The 17,974-nt window shown below is 37.3% G+C and overlaps 1 protein-coding gene across 1 annotated transcript in view; it reads left to right on the plus strand.

Moving 5' to 3' along the window:
- The first annotated feature begins 767 nt into the window (after positions 1–767).
- The window catches only part of CRACR2A (calcium release activated channel regulator 2A), a 47,118-nt gene continuing 29,911 nt past the window's right edge, over positions 768–17,974 (plus strand). The window contains exons 1-6 of the mRNA XM_071433042.1: positions 768–970; positions 5,270–5,381; positions 7,570–7,738; positions 9,285–9,431; positions 14,935–15,025; positions 17,572–17,667. Of these exons, the coding sequence (XP_071289143.1) occupies positions 803–970; positions 5,270–5,381; positions 7,570–7,738; positions 9,285–9,431; positions 14,935–15,025; positions 17,572–17,667 (783 nt within the window). The 5' untranslated portion in view covers positions 768–802. The remainder of the gene's footprint in view (positions 971–5,269; positions 5,382–7,569; positions 7,739–9,284; positions 9,432–14,934; positions 15,026–17,571; positions 17,668–17,974) is intronic.

Genomic DNA, 17,974 nt, shown 5'->3' on the forward strand with positions numbered 1-17,974 from the left:
GATGCTGTGTTCCAAGAGTGCCAGGTTTGAACTTCAGCATAGAGTAAAACAGGCTGAGTTGCTCTATGTGATCAGAGCCTTTTCACTTTAAGAAGCTGTGTAGGCAAGCCTAAGGTCTTGTTTCCTCATATTCTACCTTCACATCCATGCAGTGCTGACGTCTTTGCTCTGCAGACAACATAAGTCCCATATTTAAACAATTTTCACTGGTCTTTGTGGAGTTGTTCCAGAGTGCCAGTCATACTGGATCAGAATCAGACTATATTCTCTTATATTAGTCAAATGCCTTAAAAAATTCTTTGTTCTGTTAAAATTTTTCAGACAAATTTGTGTCTACTTTAGGCAGACCTACTTAGATAAGAACTACAAATTCAAGACAAATACATGAAGTCAAGTTGTAGTGACTTTAAAATACTCTTGCCTTTATCTGTATTTCTTGTGTTTTCTTGTTCATGTTGATCGATTGTCCTTGTTTCTTGTCAAACTGGGTGATTTTGCTTTGAGACTCCATTTCAGAGCTAGTTTTGTCTTCTCCTTCCCTCAGACTCCCCCTTCCTTGTTCATCATCCCATTTGCAATGTCTTTCGTGAAGCCCATCAAGGGTGTCTTCAAAAAGCTTTTTCCTCTTCTAAGCTTTGGTGCCTAATTAAAGAAATGGTTGCTAAGAGATTGTGGAAAGCATCATTAAGAGGGTCTGATTTGATTTTTTCCTTACTTTTTTCCATGCACAGGTTTCAGATCAAAATTTATGGGTAAATGGGATAACAGCATCCCAGGATATTCCTGAGCTGAGACTGTAACCATGGACAGAATAAGAGGAGACTACACCAGTCCTGTGCAACCAGGAGATGCAGAGAGGAGCAGGACTGGAGAACAAGACCCAGAACTAACTGTGCTGGGGAAAGCACAAGAGTTCTTTCAGATTTGTGATCTGGAAGGCAAAGGCTTTGTCACTCGTCAAGACATGCAGGTAAAACAAAATTGGTTATGTGAAATGTGCAATGAGAGAAGCTCCTAAAGCCCATAATGAGTTGAGACTGATTAACTTAGAGTTAAAAATGTTAACACCGTCCTCATAACTTTAAAGAGATATGTGAGATTTAAAATAATATCTTTGAAATCTTATATAATGCTTGCTTTTTTCCTCACAGACAAAGCAACAAAAAAGTGGAAAATCAAAGTAAATTAAGTTTAAAAAAAGCCCCAGGACTTCAATTCTATTCTTGTTGAAAACATCGAAACCCCATTTAAATTCATTGCTTTGTGATTTGCCACAGTGTCAGGGGTGTATTTAGTCTGCCAATTTTATCCTTTTTTCAGCAAAATTGTGTAAATAAAGTCTTTCACTGTGGCTTCACTGTCAGGCAATGGTGCACTCTCAGCTGGATCACATATATATGTAGAAAGTACAGAGGAACAGTATTTTTAGTATTATTCAGTGTTGGCAGCAATCTTAGGAAATTGTGCTTAATTTTTTGAGGGCCCAAAATCAGATTTGCTGAATATGCTGATGAGAAAAAGCAACTATATATAACAAAAGCTTCTGAAAATGTGGTTGTGGCACATTGCAGAAGTGATAAGATGATTTGAACCAGTATGTGGCAGAGAACAGAAATGTACTCATGCTTAACATGCAAAGCATAACTTGTGTTAATCCATTTCTACTTCAGTACTTATAGATGAAACAGAATTAAGGAGCAGGAGCAAAACAAATTCATCATGATCTACGACTAAAGAAAGCATCTAATAGAAAATTTAAAAACTTTCTCTGTCCTGAGAAACAAAAGTTGTGTGTATGTATGAAAACACAGTTGAAACAACTTTAACTACCTATTTTGGAAAAGCAAAACCCTCCTAAATAAACTGCTCAGTTTGCTAGCTCTCAAGAGCTTTCTTTGTGTGTTGCTGAGTTTTCTGATGACCTCTGTTAATTATGCAAAGTTAAAAGAAGAGAGGAATGCAGATATTGTCTCTGCTGTAAGCTCTGCCAATCTGCATTATCTCACTGAAGTAACTGAATTCAAAAAAAACAAATATATTGCCAGTGGTAGTGTTTGGTAAATCCAAAGTCACAGAGAGTTTAATGGATTACAATTTTACAGTCTTTCTAAAAACTGAATGGCATAGATTTCTACCTAATGGAAAACCCCTATATTTATGTGTATGTATATGTATATAAAAAGTTTTAATACCTGTTTTTGCAAGGAATGTAAAATTATTTGATTCTGTTTGATTCTAGGTTTATGCTTAGAGTGCTGCTAAATTTATACTTCAGGTTCTAAAACAGATGCTGCAAAAATGCAGTAGAAATAGTGTTGCAAAGAACAAATAAAGTTCTATTTCATTCCTCTATTTCATCAATTTTGTTTACTATAACTGAAAACTCCATCTATGTATGTATGTGTATGTAAGTTATTTAATATAGAAATAAAGGTGCTCAGGACATTTGAGATGGTGTTTCTTTATACTTGATTTTATTTCCTGCATTTTTCATGATATTTGCTCCCTATAAGAAAAACAAAATTTAATGAAATAAATCCAGTTTTTTCCTTAAAAGGTACTAAATGTTGATCACTTCTGCATTGTGCTGTGTTTGGTAGGTCTGCACTGCTTATCATTCCTGAAGCTTTGCTTCAGATATAGGATGCTAATGCTAAGCCTTTTAATCTTTAGGCATGGGGTACAAGGCATGATTTCAACAGGGAATGCAAAGTATCTGAAATTTAATTAATCTTGATGGAACAAATCTTGCAGTGTTTTCTCTCATGTCTATAACAGTTACTTCACTAAAGATTTGCTCCTCCTTGATTATATGATGATGTTTATTGTGAGAGGATGTTAACAGCTGGATTTAAAAAAAAAAAATTCATTCTGTTTCCAAATATCAAATGTACTCAACTTTCAAACTAACAAGAGGTTTTCTGAAATGGCAAGAAAGAAAATTCTACCTTAGACTTGAAACCACAGTTTCATCTCTTGGTCCTTGAGGTTATAATGAATAATGAGAATTAGTGCTGTAAAATGTTTTGTTCTAAAGTACAGGGGAGAATTGGGTTCAGATGTTGCTCTTAGCTGTTTGACCTCTGTCCTTGTATTTAGCTGAGTAAAAGCTTGGTATTTTAGGAGAATTAAGCACAGATATCATGAAACCACAGAGCACATTTGGTGGCAGTGAAAATAGTTTCTTTTGAAGCTCCAGTGCTATCTCTGAATATGTTTTGTTTTCTTTCCTTTTTAAAATTTTAGGAGCCTCATATTGAAAAGGCCTATGTATTTTTACAGTAAGCTTGAAATGAGCAAATAAACAAAAACACAACAATGAGACCAATAACATTTTGCTTTCCTAGCCACAAACCATTTTTTATTAAGAAAAAACCCAAGAGGTTGGGGAAACATTGATTTAATCTTAGTAAGTGTGTCCCACCTCATAAAAGTCTGCAAATGATCTGGAGGTAATTTAATGAAGCAAAATGTTGGTACATTCCTTAGAATCTCCTATTTTCACACCTCCTCCCCACCAAGAAAATGCAAGTAATAGTGGTGTTTTCTACTGTAAATTTAGTGTAGTTCTCAGCAGAATTTGGATGCTGCATTAGGGCACTGCAGCTGAGGTTGGAGAAGCCTATATTTGTTATTTAGGTTTGCAGCAAGACCCCCAGACCATTGCACTGGAATAGCAGCTGGGTCTGTGTTTTTGGCACGGTCAGATTGGGTGCTCCTTCAGCAGGTCCCAAAGATCTGGTGGTGAGAATACAGTTTCTGTTTTTCTGAATGTAAAAAGACTAATTTGTTTGAAGCACCTTCTCCCTCATCAGTGTGGTGTTGACTGTGAGAATTTTACAGGAGAAGGTGATTATAAAAGGTTTCCTTTTGAATCTTAGAGTTTGAAATCCAAACTTTGGGAAGATGGGTGTGTTTAAGTAAGAAACTGAAGACACTGATGAAATAAGTCTTTTAAACTGAGTATACATCAAGTTTTCCTAGGTTTTACTTCTGGAAGCAGGCAGCAATACACAACTAATCCTTATCAGAAATCCCTTTGTAACTATTCCAGATAGATCTGTGCTTTAGTAGCTCTGTTGCTTTTACTTCTCAGGACCACCTTGGAATTCCTTTTAACACTCTTATCCATACAGTTCATAAAGCATACCCTAAACACTTTGTGGCAACCAGGGAACTCCTGGTTAATGCATTTCAGCCAATTCTTCCCTTGCCTATATGGCTTAGAATACTGAATAGTGGTTTCTGCTGTTTTGGATTGCAGGAGAAATGGTTTTTTGGCCCCAAATCCCTCCCCCACAGTGGAACAGATCAGCACATTCAATTTAATGAACTTTATCAACCTACTAGCTTGCAGTTTTAATATGTTGTATATAAACCAGCAGTTTTGGGGGGATTAAAATGTTAATTAATAAAGAAGAGGAGTGAACCAGAGTGCATTTATATTGCTTCTCAAGCTGAGGAAAGGTTTTAATTTTCCTAGTGCTTTGTCCCAGTGGAAATGCTGGTTATTGGCGTTGTATGCCACTCCAGTTTCCTCCTGTTTCTGGGAATCTGTCTACACTGTTAAAAGAATTAGAGTAAAACCATTAGGATCAGTTTTATAGAATTCTTTTCTTTTATGTCCTTAGATTATCAGGAAAAAATATGTGATATTTGTGGAGCTGATTTTATGAAGCTATGTCTTTTTTGGTGTGAGCATGCTTCATTTCAGAAGTAGACAGTCATGAACTCCATTTAACTCACTGTGGGAACAACAGGTTTTGTCCTTAGACTGTGCAGCTTTCTTAGCTTTATTTGCTTATTTATTTATGTACACTTTTTGAATCAGCTTGAATTAGGACAGTATATTCTCTATAATGTAGTCATCTAGAGACTCTCTTGCTTGACTTTATGACGTGGAAGGAACCAGTTGTGCAGTTCTACTGCCAAGTTTGTCCAGTAGCCTGATACCCAAGGCATTTCACCAAGATAATCAAGCCATTTCACCAGGAGGCTGAGACTCCACCTCAAGTTATTCCTCTTCTCCATGTGACTGGAATTTGTGGCACCAGAAAGTTGTTCTCCTTGTGTCCCCATAATGGATTCATAAAGACAAATAAGTCATTAAAGCACATGTCCCTCACTTGATCTGGTTTTGCTCTGTAATTAGATTTTCACTCAGGGAAGCAAAGGACCTATCCTGCTGTGCTATGGATGTTTTGTAGAACCCAGTCTTCCTCTTATCCTGTAGTAATGGATAAAGTTGCTGCATGTTTTGTCATTACAGAGGCTGCATCCTGAGTTACCTCTTAGCCTGGAAGAACTTGAAAAAGTTTTTGTTACATTGGATGCTGATGGCAATGGCTCACTTACCCCAAAGGAGTTCATCACAGGATTCAGTGAGTTTTGGAAACATGTCTCTTCTTTTGAGCTTTATTCATGTTCTGTACTCTCCACATGAATCAAGAGGAACTTTGTCTTAACAGGACACTTTATACTGAACACAGGGAGCCAGACTGTTCCCTAAATATAGCAGATATATGTAGCAGAGGAAGAAGTGATCAAATTATATGAATAAGTAGACAAAGGGCTTCTGGGTCTTTCTCTCCTGTGTAAAATGACAAGCCATGACACAATATGAAAAAATGATGAAATCATCTGAATCACACCTGTTTTAAGCTGTTGAGTAAATCTATGTACAATTAATTGAAGGTTTCCTTTGGGCAGGGGGGATGGGGAGTCTTGTGTATTATTTCATATCAGGTAATAGGACGTGAAAGATAAATAAAATTATCTCTAATCTTAATGTAAGACAATGCTAGGAGTATGTTAACACCATTGTCCTTAGAGCTATGGGAATGCTTTCTACAATGAATTAATTCTTCAAGTGGTGTTAATTTATTTCAAAACAAAACAGGATGAGGCACTTATTACTTCTGTAAGATATGATCTGATAAATTCTTTGTAACTGCTTGTTTTTCAACAGCACCCTTATTGTCGTATTCTCTGTGTTTGTCACAGGGTGGTTTTCTCCCCAGATGTGACATTCCAGATAAAATGACAATGTTAGTTAAACAGTGCTTGGTTGTTTACGCAGAATCAATTTTGTACCTAATTTTAGCTCTGTTGGCTAAGCTTAAGCATCTTCTCTAGAACACTGAATCTCATCTAGGTGTGAATTGTAACAGCAAATGTTAATTTAGTTAATATCTACAGGTCCAACAAACAGGACCTATGTTTTTGTTTTCATCAGTAGTTTGAAACCCTAATTCTCTCATGTCCAACCTCTCCCATTGTAGAGGTAGATCAAGTATCTTCATAGGGTATACTCTAATCTGAAAATTGACATTATTAAAAAATGAAATAATATATGCTTTGCTTTTCATGAGTTAAATTAAGATTACTTCCATAAGCAGTCCCTGCATAACCAAAACTCTTTACTAAGGGAGGTTGTAAGTGGCTGCCATCTCAAGCAGCTCCAGATCCTGGGGATTCTTCCTGCTCAGGTGCTGGAGCCCAGTCCAGAAGCGCAGGTGGATGTGGCCACTGCTTTCCTGTTTTAAACAGGTCTTTAAATTTTAAAGACACCCACACAGGCACACACAGGACGTGGACCACACCACGTGGACCACACACACGTAAAGGATAAGGATAGACAGTGTGGAGCATGGTGCATCTTAACCTGTCACAGAGCACTGACAGGTATTTTCCAGGCCAGCTAGTCCTGCATTTGACTAGGTGATGATGTTGGCATTCCTGGTAGAAGCAGAAGCTGTAGTAGATAAAAGCTGATTGAGCAGGCAGAGTAGTGTCTGGATAAAGCTCATGCTGCACCAATTACTCTTTCAACTGGGAGGGTCCTGTTTCTATTTCTAAATGGTGGCAAATCTGAAATTTACAACATACATTCTGTTGCCATCATGCTCTGTTGGGTGCTATGAGAAAAAAATGCAAGATGGAGTTAATAAAAACAAAACCACACCAGTGTTTCTGTTTCCCTGGATCTATAGAAATTTCTGTACTGGAACTTAGAATATAACAAAAAAATCCTTAGCATAAAATCACAATATTCCCCCCCCGCCCCAACCCCCAAAAAAAGGTGACTATTCGTGTGATAATTGCACTTCTGCATCCTCACCATACAACTACTGTTAATAAAATGTAGCTTTCTGTATGCAATTTATATAGGAATTGAATGTTTGTCTTTGGTAATGCGCTAAAAAGAATGTTAAATTTTATTTAATATACATTTTATCAGTACTGATAGTTTAGATCCCTAATCTATTTGAACCTATCAAGAAACAAACCCACAACATTTATGAAGAGTTGTTACTGTAATTTATGTCCTTTTATGTTTTGCATGGAGATATGAATTTTTTTATTGTTTGTGAATTTTGAGGTGGATGATTTACTGAAGGTTAGACATTAAACAGGGCACAAAGCCAGCCATAGAACTCAGGGATCCTCTTGGGATGCCCCAAACTTTTGTTTATTTACCATAAAATTTGAGTTTTAGTATGTTTAGTATGACATTGCTTCTTATAGTAATTTCTGAAAATGCTAATGTATGTAATTTCTAATTCTTAGGCCAATTTCTTTTGGAGCAGATTGCTTTGAAAAATGACATGGTGCAACCATCAGAAGGAGAAACAGCCTGCTCAGTTAGATACGAAGAGACCACGACTGGTGATGAGGATGAAGAATTCCAGTTCTCAAATCTCATGGATCGGCTTGGAGCTGCAAAGGTTTTGGATGAGTGAGTTCTCACAGCAGTCATCAGTTGTATGACCCTTTATGATTCACCTCTGGGTTTGATTTAAATGGAATCCAAGATGAATGGCAAGAACAAAAGCTGCTAAAAACCACAGAGTTGCTTTAAAAAACTAATTTTCTTGCTGTCATGATAAAATGCTGTTTGACCAAATTTCTAAGAGCAAAACTGTTGTACTCCAGGCACATGAAACGTGTTTTTCTGCCATGTGATCTGAACACAGATAATTACAAGCATGTAATCCACAGATGTCACTGATTTTCAATCAATGCGTGTTGACTGCTATTTTTGGCAAGGGCTGCATTTAAAGTGCACCATAAGTAGGGAATTTTTCTCCACTTTTTCTGCTTTTTCTCCTCTTCCTGCCTAATTGCATATTATGATTGCTCTGGTAATTCTACGTCTTCCAAGGCTAGGAATAAGTAAAAAATGGAGGAAGGAGTAAAAAATGGAGCATAAAACCTGCTCAAAGAGCTTTTTGTGTGATGGCCTCACATTCATTGATCAATCACAATGAATACTGTAGAACAAAAAAAAAAAAACAAACAACAAAACAAAACCTTGAGCAAAAATGGGAGAGAATCTAGACAAGTGGTACAAATATTTAAGAAATACATCCGTGATTCTTAGTATGGAACAAAAGCACTCATCTGTCCTTGTCTTCCCTTGACTACCTGTTCCAGGAAACAGTTCATTGTCAGCCATCCTGAAAGTCTTTCATTATGAAGAGATATTTATCACCCATTTTTTCTATCCTTACTCTTATTTTGTCCTTTAAATACAGCACTCTTTTCTGGCTAGGTTCAGGATTGCAATGCTCATGGAAGAAAGTGAGTCAGGAAGAAACAAAATGGTTCAGGAGAATATTGGCAAAGTATTAGAAACCCGTTATAATTCACAATAGAGCTGTAGAGCTGTCAGTGTCTGCTGAACAGATTTGGAAACACAACATTATCTTGGTAAATCTTTAAATCAAAATTTCAAGATGTTTTGTTCTGCTTTTTGTAGCAGAATCACCATGGAAGAAAAATGTATCGAAAATGAAAGAATGCGGTACAAATGCAATTTGTTAACATTTCTATGTTACTTAGGAATCTGAATCTCATTCATTTCTTCTGAGGGAGGGATTTTGTTAGCTTTTCCACTGCCCCCTCCCCTCTAGATCTGTGGAAACTTCTTTAATTCTAATAGAAGTGATGGCAGGGCATACTGTACCTCGTCTGTCTCTTTTCTTACCCATCCCTGTTTAGGTGGAGTGTCTGGCAAGGCACCCACTAAACAAGCAGTTCCTGTGCTATTCTGCAGTCAGGAATGGCCAGATGTTGCAATGCATTTTTTTTAATAAATTCAATCTCCATAATTTCCCACCCCCTCATCCTTCTCAAATCTTGCACAGTTTAGGTTGTTTTTAATAAGTTTTGTGTTCTGACTAGTGTTGCCCTGAAGCCTCCATCTACTAAGGGTGCTAAGGACATTTACTGCAGCCTGGGAAATGTTCTCTTAATGAATCCTTTATGATGTTTTCTTTCAGTGAGACTGATGTGAAGCAACTTTGGTTGCAGCTAAAAAAAGAAGAGCCTCATTTACTTTCCAATTTTGAAGAGTTCCTGGTCAGAATTTTTTCCCAGCTCCAAGAAGCAGATAATGAGAAGAATGAGTTGGAATGTGCTCTAAAAAAGTTAGTACTTCTCTTTGTTAGACTGCTTGTCTACAAATATTTCACCTGCTATTTGAACTTCTGAAATAAACAAGGTATTTCAGTGGAGACCAAAGGACAAGACTTCACATCATGTAAAATTTCCTATAATGTGAAATTTTATCATGCATTAAGACTATGGGTAGAACCATTCATATGGCAGAACTGAATTAAATTAGCTTTTATCTTCTGGTTAAGATTTTATTGACTGAAATTCTTTTGCAGATATCTGTTATTGCATTGAAGTTTTCGGACAATATTGAGTGATTCCAATCTAGTTAATCAGTTTGATTCCAGAGGAAAGTCGTATTTAACAGTAAATCTGGTAAATTGTCTGTGTGCTTTGCAAGCATTGCGTGCAGAAAAGCTATAAACCTGGATTAACTGGCCAGAGACATAAGAGGTTTAAGATGTTAGAGCAGCACAAAGCACTGATACTAGTGAAAATATAAGCTAACAAATACATATAAAGCAAAGCTATGAAATATAGTAAATAACATATGTATGTTTTATATGTAAAGCATATAAAATGTAAATATAAACAAATACATAAAATACACATACAAAAATATGTATAAGAAGTAAAAATTAACAGATCATTCTTTTGTATGTAGTTATCTAGAGGGAGAAAAGTTATGATGCTAAATCTTAACAAAATGCAGAATTATGGGTGTAGTTGAAGTTCCACTGTATTTTTATTTTAAAGTGTTACTTCTGAATTTCAGATTCTTACAGACTGAGCAATAAAGGCAAATATATTGTTGAAATTTTACTTCATTTGTTCAGCACTCTCCTGACTATGCTGAGAATGAGACAAGGCTTATGATGAAGGAAAAAACCTAAAAATGTATGATTATTAAAGACAATTGGTTTATATTGGTAGTAGCATTTTCAGCTAAGTCTCTGTGTATGGTTTTAGCCTTCAGGCAGCTGGAAACAGCATACAGAGAGTTTTGCTGTCTGTTTTAGACTAGAGGTTGTTAACTACCATGTGTGCTGAAAGGTTTGTTGTCTGAGGGTTTTTTGGGTTTTTTTGTGAGTGTTTTTTTGGGAGATGAATGAATAAATGCGTCTCTTTAATAGCTCTGATCAGTGCAGAGGTGTACAGAGAGTGCATTAGCATTATCTTTTCTGGCTGATGTGAAATGTCTACCTTGAAAGTGCGTTGGATTTTCATGCCTTTGTAGTAGACACATGTTTTAGCTAATTTCTTCTTTTTGTTGCTCCTGATAACACCGCTGATTTCAGCACATTGATTGTTGTTTTGTTTGTAGTTGATTGCTGGAAGGAATCAGAGTAGTAATGTAACAGTGGGGATAAATAACCTGTTTCTTTTAAACTATGTATGAATCACAACAAAGCTCAAAACAGCATCATATAGGGGAGAAGATTAATTTTTTTAATACCCACATACTTACTAGCACTAAGATGCATGTATCTGAGAGACTGGCCAGGATTTACTGTGGGGTCACAGAAGAGAAGGGATGCTGGGTTTTGAGGACCTATAATATCTACTGGCTTGTTCCAGATTGGTTACAATAATACTCTTTGGAAATTGAATATGAATTTGATCTTTCATCTTTCTTTTCCTGAATCTTTCCTTCCTGACTCACCTCCATGAGTCATTAGGCAATAAGGCCGTCTACTCTCAGCCTTTTGTCTCATTTCCTGGGTGTAGGCTGTGCTTTTGTCTTCAATTGTTCCTTTTTCTTCTATCCTGGATGCCCTCAGAAGTTTCATGTGCGTGTGCTGGGATCTTTATGCCATAAAAATCTATGCTCTTCACCCATGATGTTCTTCTCTACATTTTTTTGTGTGTTTTCTTCTGCACCTTTCACATGTGCATATTTTCATTCTTGAACCTGAGTCCCATGGTTTGAGACATCCAAGAGTTTCATCCTGTACAGGTTCAATGGATCCAGTAGGTTGCTGCTATTCCTGTTTGTAGTCCAGGCAGCAGTGAGGATGAGCATATATTCTCAATACACAAACATGCAAATACAGCACACCTGGGGGACTGTGCAGGTTAATACTGATGTAACTAGAGAGAGAGGAAAAAAACCCCAAAAAACCAAACGGGTTTTAAATCTAAACCAAATGTGATTTTGTGGGTACAATATTTGTTTGCCAGGGGAGGTTAGTTCTCCTTGATTTTTGGTATTTGTGTTTCATTTTAAGGGCTAGTTTGAAATTAGATGGCTTCTTTAACATAGCAGTAGTGTTTTTTAAAATAATAGAGTGGTGAGTTGAGCACCAAAAAAAAGCAGAGATGAACATTAGGAAGAGAAAATAAAATTGCAGAGATCTTCCCAAAAATCAGCCAGAAGGGCCCAGTAAACTGCTGGGCACTACCAGGGATGGTACTGGGCATGTGGCAAAGCATGTTTTTGCCACTGCATGGACTCTTAGTGCACCCATATCCTGAGCACACTGTGGGAAGTTCTGGTCTCTGCAACACAGGAAGAGTGTGGTGGGATGAGGAAAAGTGCAGGGAATGGCAACTCAGTGGTTAAAGGAATAGAGCAGCTATTCTGAGCGAGCTATTTTTAAAAGGTCGTATCTCTTGAATGAGGAGGCAAAGGCTGGAGTGGAATATGACAGACCTTGTTATTCTTCAAATCCCTGGCGGTAGAACCAAGGGGCTTTTAATAAGACTGATAGGAAGTAAGCCTAAAAGAGGTGAGAAAGACCTTTTTCTCCTAATAGCAGATAAAATCTTCAACTGCCATTAGCTCTGTCTGCTGCTGTGCTTTTGCATTTGAAGGACAAATCTAATAAAAATGTAGACTGTTTCAAACAAGAGTTCTGAACAGGCAAGGTAAACAAAAGGGTAAAGGGGAAGGCAAAGATGAACTGACTTCTCACTTAGCATGGGATAGTGTCAGAAACCATCTTTGTGGAAGATGAGGAGAATCAGAGTCTCAGGAGATTAGTTCACACTGTGCACAAATCACTGTATTTTTTTAAGGAGAAAGAACCATTATGACAAACTGCACAGACAGCAGTTATGAAATCAAAACAATTCACATTGCAGCTACATGAATGGGCAGAAATCAAACCCTCGTAAGTGTGTTGATCCTGAACCTATCATCTGAACTTAGTGAACTCATGTTACATTTCATCTGCTTTCATCTCTATCTGTTCATTCCACAGTGTTACTGAAAGGAGAGACCTTATTTATAATTTCAGACAAATTATCAAATTTGGCTGAAATTATAAATTTATGTGTTAAGTAAAACTTGATGGGGTAATCTAAGGGAAGAGAAAAACATGTCACATTTTTCACGTAAAAATGATATATCCTTATCGATTCAGGTTTTTTTTCTCCTGAATATATGTGGGGAATATTTGCCAGCTATTTTTTTTTCTTCTGCTTGTTAGTTATTTTACTTATAATTGTTAGACTTTTGATTACGAGGTGATAGTAATTTCCCCTTCTGTTTAATTTGATAGAGATAAGAATGGGAATCCATAAATGAAGTGCTTGCAGGGTGTTCAGCCTGCGGAAATGGCGTGTGCTTATGTGCCAGAGCAACTGAAAAGATTCCTACACTCAGTAGTGCTTTCAGAATGTAGTCTTCATGGTGCTACCATACCCTTTGCTTCCAAACACATTAGAGGGAAAAAATTACCTAAATCAGCAAGCTAAAACACAGGACTAAAGTTATTCTCTCTGTCATACAGAAGCCCAGAAAATCTTTATGATTCCCATGGAAACACTGACTGCTGTGCAGTGTGTTCTGCCTCTGCAAAATTACAGGGCTTTTCAGTAGTCAGTCTAGTGCTGGTCAAAGTGACATTTTACTGCATGAATACAGTAGGTGTATGGTCCTAGCATCTCTGCCATGCCATTCTAAGTAGCTGTTATTTCTCTACGAATTTGTGTAATTTGCTTCCATTGATGAGTGCTAATTTAAGAAAATAGAGTTTTCTTAGATTCAAGAAAATAATTTGAGATCAGAACATGACACATTTTTACACTATAAGGGGACTAAGACAGCTAAAGGGCTTCTGGATTGTCTGACACTCTATATTTGAAATGTTGCAGTTGCATGGCAAAGGCTCTTTTGGGGCCTGGTTTTCTCACCTAGTCAGAGTTTATGAAAGTCTTAAGTGACAGCCATTGTTTTCCTCCAATTCTTGTAGCTTGCCAGTTGTGTGTTGCTTCTATAAATCCTGGGAAAATGTCTCACATTTTTTACCTGTGATTGAAAAAGCAAGCTGGCAGTGTCAGGTGTTCTGCTGTTGAAAGGGGGAAAGACAGACTTGTTTCTGGTTTTACTCATTCTTCTCAGATAAGGTAAAGTTTTTGAATTTTCTTTAAAAATGGCTTTGTTTTAAATTAGAAGAGAACCAGGCCTTCAGTAAGGGAAAACACAGAGTATGTACCACATTGGGTAAAAAAAAAAAAAAGAAAAAAAAGTAGATACAAAATAAATATTGGGGTTTTTTTCTACTGCATGTTTCTTGTCTTGCTGATGTGAATGCCCTTGAAGTTTGGGTACTTTATTTGTGACAGATGCATTATGCAGATTGCTCAAGGAACAGCTGTGGCAGGAAGAATATGAGGCAATATACAGTGCTGTCAGATAAAGTTCCTAATAATCACTATAAAAAAAATATTATAGGATGTCCCCTGAGTTTGATACAAAGATATTTTTGCTTTTCAGTGTCTGGATTAATGAGCATAGAATAGAATAGTGGCAGAACAAAGCAGATATCTTGTTCCCTGTCAACAGTTAAATTTTTTCTGTCCAAGCTAAACATTTACTCCTAAGCTAAACATTGTAGTCCTCCATGGATCAAACTGCAGTGATGTTAATTGCAGTATTCCACTGGAAAAAAGTGAACTTTGTAGGTTCTTCTTTTTTCTTCCTACAGTTGCATACACTTGTGCACAGCATATTTATTTCTGTTCCTTGTCTGGGCTTTTCAAATTTGTTTCAGCAGAGCAGTTAGAGAGGCAGTAAGGCTGCTTTCAAGAAGGTCTTTCCAGAGTTCTGTTCTAGCTAATGTGTCTTAAGAAGGTCTTTCAAGAATTCTGTTCTAGCTAATGTGTCTTAGATAGAAGTACCTCATTCAGTACCCTTGAATGGGCAACAGTGCAGTCTAGGAGTAAAAAAAAGGAAGTTGCCATGAAAGTATTTTTAACTGTCAAATTTAGGTTCTGATATCTTGGTATTGTCATTAGGAAACTCTCTTCCTTTTACCCAAGATCTAGTGGTCATTAAAATTGCATAATGAACAGCTGCTTTATATGGAAACATCTGCTTTATATTAGCTGTTGAGCTACTGAAGCTTTACTGCCATGAGAAAAAAAAAAAAAATCTGTGAGCATTGCTGCACAAAAATTTCTATTTCCTTGACACCAGAACATTCTTTGGAGTCTTGTGTAAAGGCAGAGATGTGGAGCTTAGCTGGAAATGTGGGCCATGACTTGAAGTAACTGCAAAGACCCATTCAGTGTATTTTTATCTCTTATTAGGAAAATTGCTGCTTATGATGAAGAAATTCAACATCTCTATGAGGAAATGGAACAGCAAATCAAAAAGGAGAAAGAACAGTTTCTCTTGAAAGTGAGTGTCTCTCTTATAGTGGCCATGGATTCTGCTCCCCCTTTCAGTGGTTTTAAACTCATTCTGGGTGTGAAATTAAAGCCCACAAAATGTATTTCACAACAGAGGAAGAAAAAGCATTTTTTACCTCACAGCTACTTTTGTGCTGCAGCTTCAAACTTTTAGTCTCTGCAGCTGCAAGCTGAGTGACTTGTTGGATGAAGGAGCTGTGATGTCCTGTGCTCAGCGGCTGGCATACAGTACAGCTGGCATTCTTTTGAAAGTCACTTGAACTACAAATATTGTATTGTTGGTGCTACTCTAGGTCCAGCTTCTGGTCACAATCAGGAAAAACACTCTTTGAGGTTGTTCAGAGCAGCACCAATCCTGTTGAATTCTGCAGTCTCTGATTTTTGGGAGGGGATAACAAAAAGAGATGAATCAAGTGATGGTAATTTGTGGAACAACCACAGGTTATTTACAAAATAAACACAGGACAGAATCTTTGGTCACTGCCATGGTGCTTCCAAAACACCTGAAGATGAATTCCCTTTTCTTGGGAAGTTGTCTTTAAATCTCCTCTACTGTGTCTGTAGTCTTTTCTTTGGATTTTTCTTTCCAGCTTTTTCTTGTAAAATTAGGAAACTCACAAGGACTCCCAGCATGCTCCAGGAAAGAATCACCCTAGAATCTTGTAGGTGGGAAGGTGATGCATTACTTCCTAGCTGGATCAGGAGGCTCAGGAACATGGCCAATTACTTTTTGAGTATTAAAATATTGGTGGTTCCCCAGCTGGTCTGGGTGCCCTGGGACAGTCAGTCATGAGCTACTGGCTCATCCCTTTTTGTTGTCTTGGCATCAGTCATTTAAATGAAACAAATACATGGTTTCAGCAAAACGTGATAGAAGTAGTTGCCAAAATAGTGGTTATTGCCTCCATTCTCAATCAAGTATGTATAAATATATCTAGACAATATAATCAAATATATCTCAAGCTTCCTTTTGTGATGCAAATATATCAAGTATTTTTTGTTCTCTGGCAACCAAAATAAAATAAAAAGAAAGAGAAAAATAAAAAAAACATGCCTTATCAGCTGTCTAAGGAATCATTCCTTTCACTTGCCTTACTGGGTAGTGAACCTGACTCAAATTTTCAAGTTTTTTCCATTCCAAGCTGAGAGCAGTTTTTAGTGGCGGATAAGATGAAACCTTTAAATAAAGTTTGTATGCCAGCTGAAGGATAAAAAGTACTTGCAACTTTGCCTGACAGCACTTTTGTGGAACAAATAGTTTATGTGCTCTTAATAGTCCGCAACTGAAGTGGTACTGAAAAGCCCCAAACAACAAAGACTTTTCCGTAAGCAATGATTGTTGGATGTCCTAATTAGTTATATATTTGAGGTTAAGCCATTTCTTTTAGGCTTTTTCATGAAAGCTTCCCACTCAAGCTATTTACAGTTTAGTCAGCAGTTCACACTAAGGGCTGCCAGACACTCATGAAGTATTGTTTCTTTGCATGACTAATTTGAGATCTGGGGAGATCTGACTGTTAAATTCTTTCTCTAATGCAAAGTCTTACAAAGACTTTTCAGCCTGGGGAGATGCATTGATGCCATATAAAGGGGAAATTATTGTGGCTTGAATGAAGAGCAGCTATTGAAGAATACATTTAAAGAAATTGGTAAGATGCAAATAAGTACAAATTGTAGCTATTTACAATACTTAATACCCTGCTGACTGAATGTTACACAAAAGGGGCAGTTAGTCTGTTTTTTCACTTGCATATATATTCTTCCCCAGAAAGAACCAGTTATCGTGCATTTCATTACCCCATTACACGTACTGCTTAAGGGAAAATACTTGTAAGAACGACTGCTGCCATGAGGGAATTTTTATTTTTGTTTAGAGGCATTTTCCTGGGGACCTTAGAGAGTAGAAGCCTGTTTTTGGAGAAACAGGACAGATTCTCAGCTGATACAAACTGCTGGAACCTGATTTTACTCAGGAGAGGGCTAACAATTTTTCTCAGCTGAGGAGTGTGAGGAGTAATCCCAAATGTGACTGGGAGTTCCCAGTGACTGCAGGATACTTAGACAGTGGACAGGTTAATATAATTGCTAAGTGAAAGGCAGAGCTTGAAGCCCCAGTTGCTTGTTTATACCAGTGGAACATCTGTGAAAAATTGTTGTTAGTGATGGATTTGAAGCGTGGAGTTGCTGTTTCTTTCACATCAGCCTGAGTTGCTGTGGCTGGAAATGAGAGGATATGTTCTGGCTGCATTGATCCAGACTGGCTCAGCTCCTCAGCCTCCTGCCTGAGATGTTTGCCTCCACTTTCTAGACTCAGTACCTACTCATGTGCAATCAGCACATTCTGTACCAACCACAGCCATGGAAGCTGCTGGACTACAGCAGTTTAGAGATTCATGAGTGATACCATCCCTAAACTGAGTACTACCTGCGTCTTGTGATATTCACTGTGGAAAGCTTAATCCCTGACTCATTATTTCTCCCCCTGTGATGCAATTGTGCTATTCTGTTAATCCATTTCCTCTTGGAATTTTGCAGGACACAGAGAGGTTTCAGTCCCAAAGTCAAGAGCTGGAGCGCAAGCTGCTGTCAAAAGAACAAGAACTGGAACAGCTGGTTCAAAAACAGAAAAGGGTACTAACTGATATCCTTTGGAGTTAAGAAATAGATGGCTCTTATTTGCTCATACGATTTTCTTTAGGTACTATTTTAGGTTCCAAAACTGCAAGTTGGTGTGATGTGGTTGTGCCAAATTGTGACCCTCTGTTGTTTTTGTGTCATGTGCTTAGGAAAAATGTTAACCTCTATTTCTAAAGTAGTTTTCCTTTTATGTGGTAAAATAGAGAATAAAATAATGCTTTGCATATTCTCCCCAGGTACTAGGTTAATTTTTATGAAAATGTAGCATAATTCCACTGCCCTCAGTCTTCTAGCACACAGT

This window comes from Agelaius tricolor, unplaced genomic scaffold, assembly GCF_023055355.1.
Source record: "Agelaius tricolor isolate 1412-34295 unplaced genomic scaffold, bAgeTri1.0.p SCAF_9, whole genome shotgun sequence".
Taxonomy (NCBI): Eukaryota; Metazoa; Chordata; class Aves; order Passeriformes; family Icteridae; genus Agelaius; species Agelaius tricolor.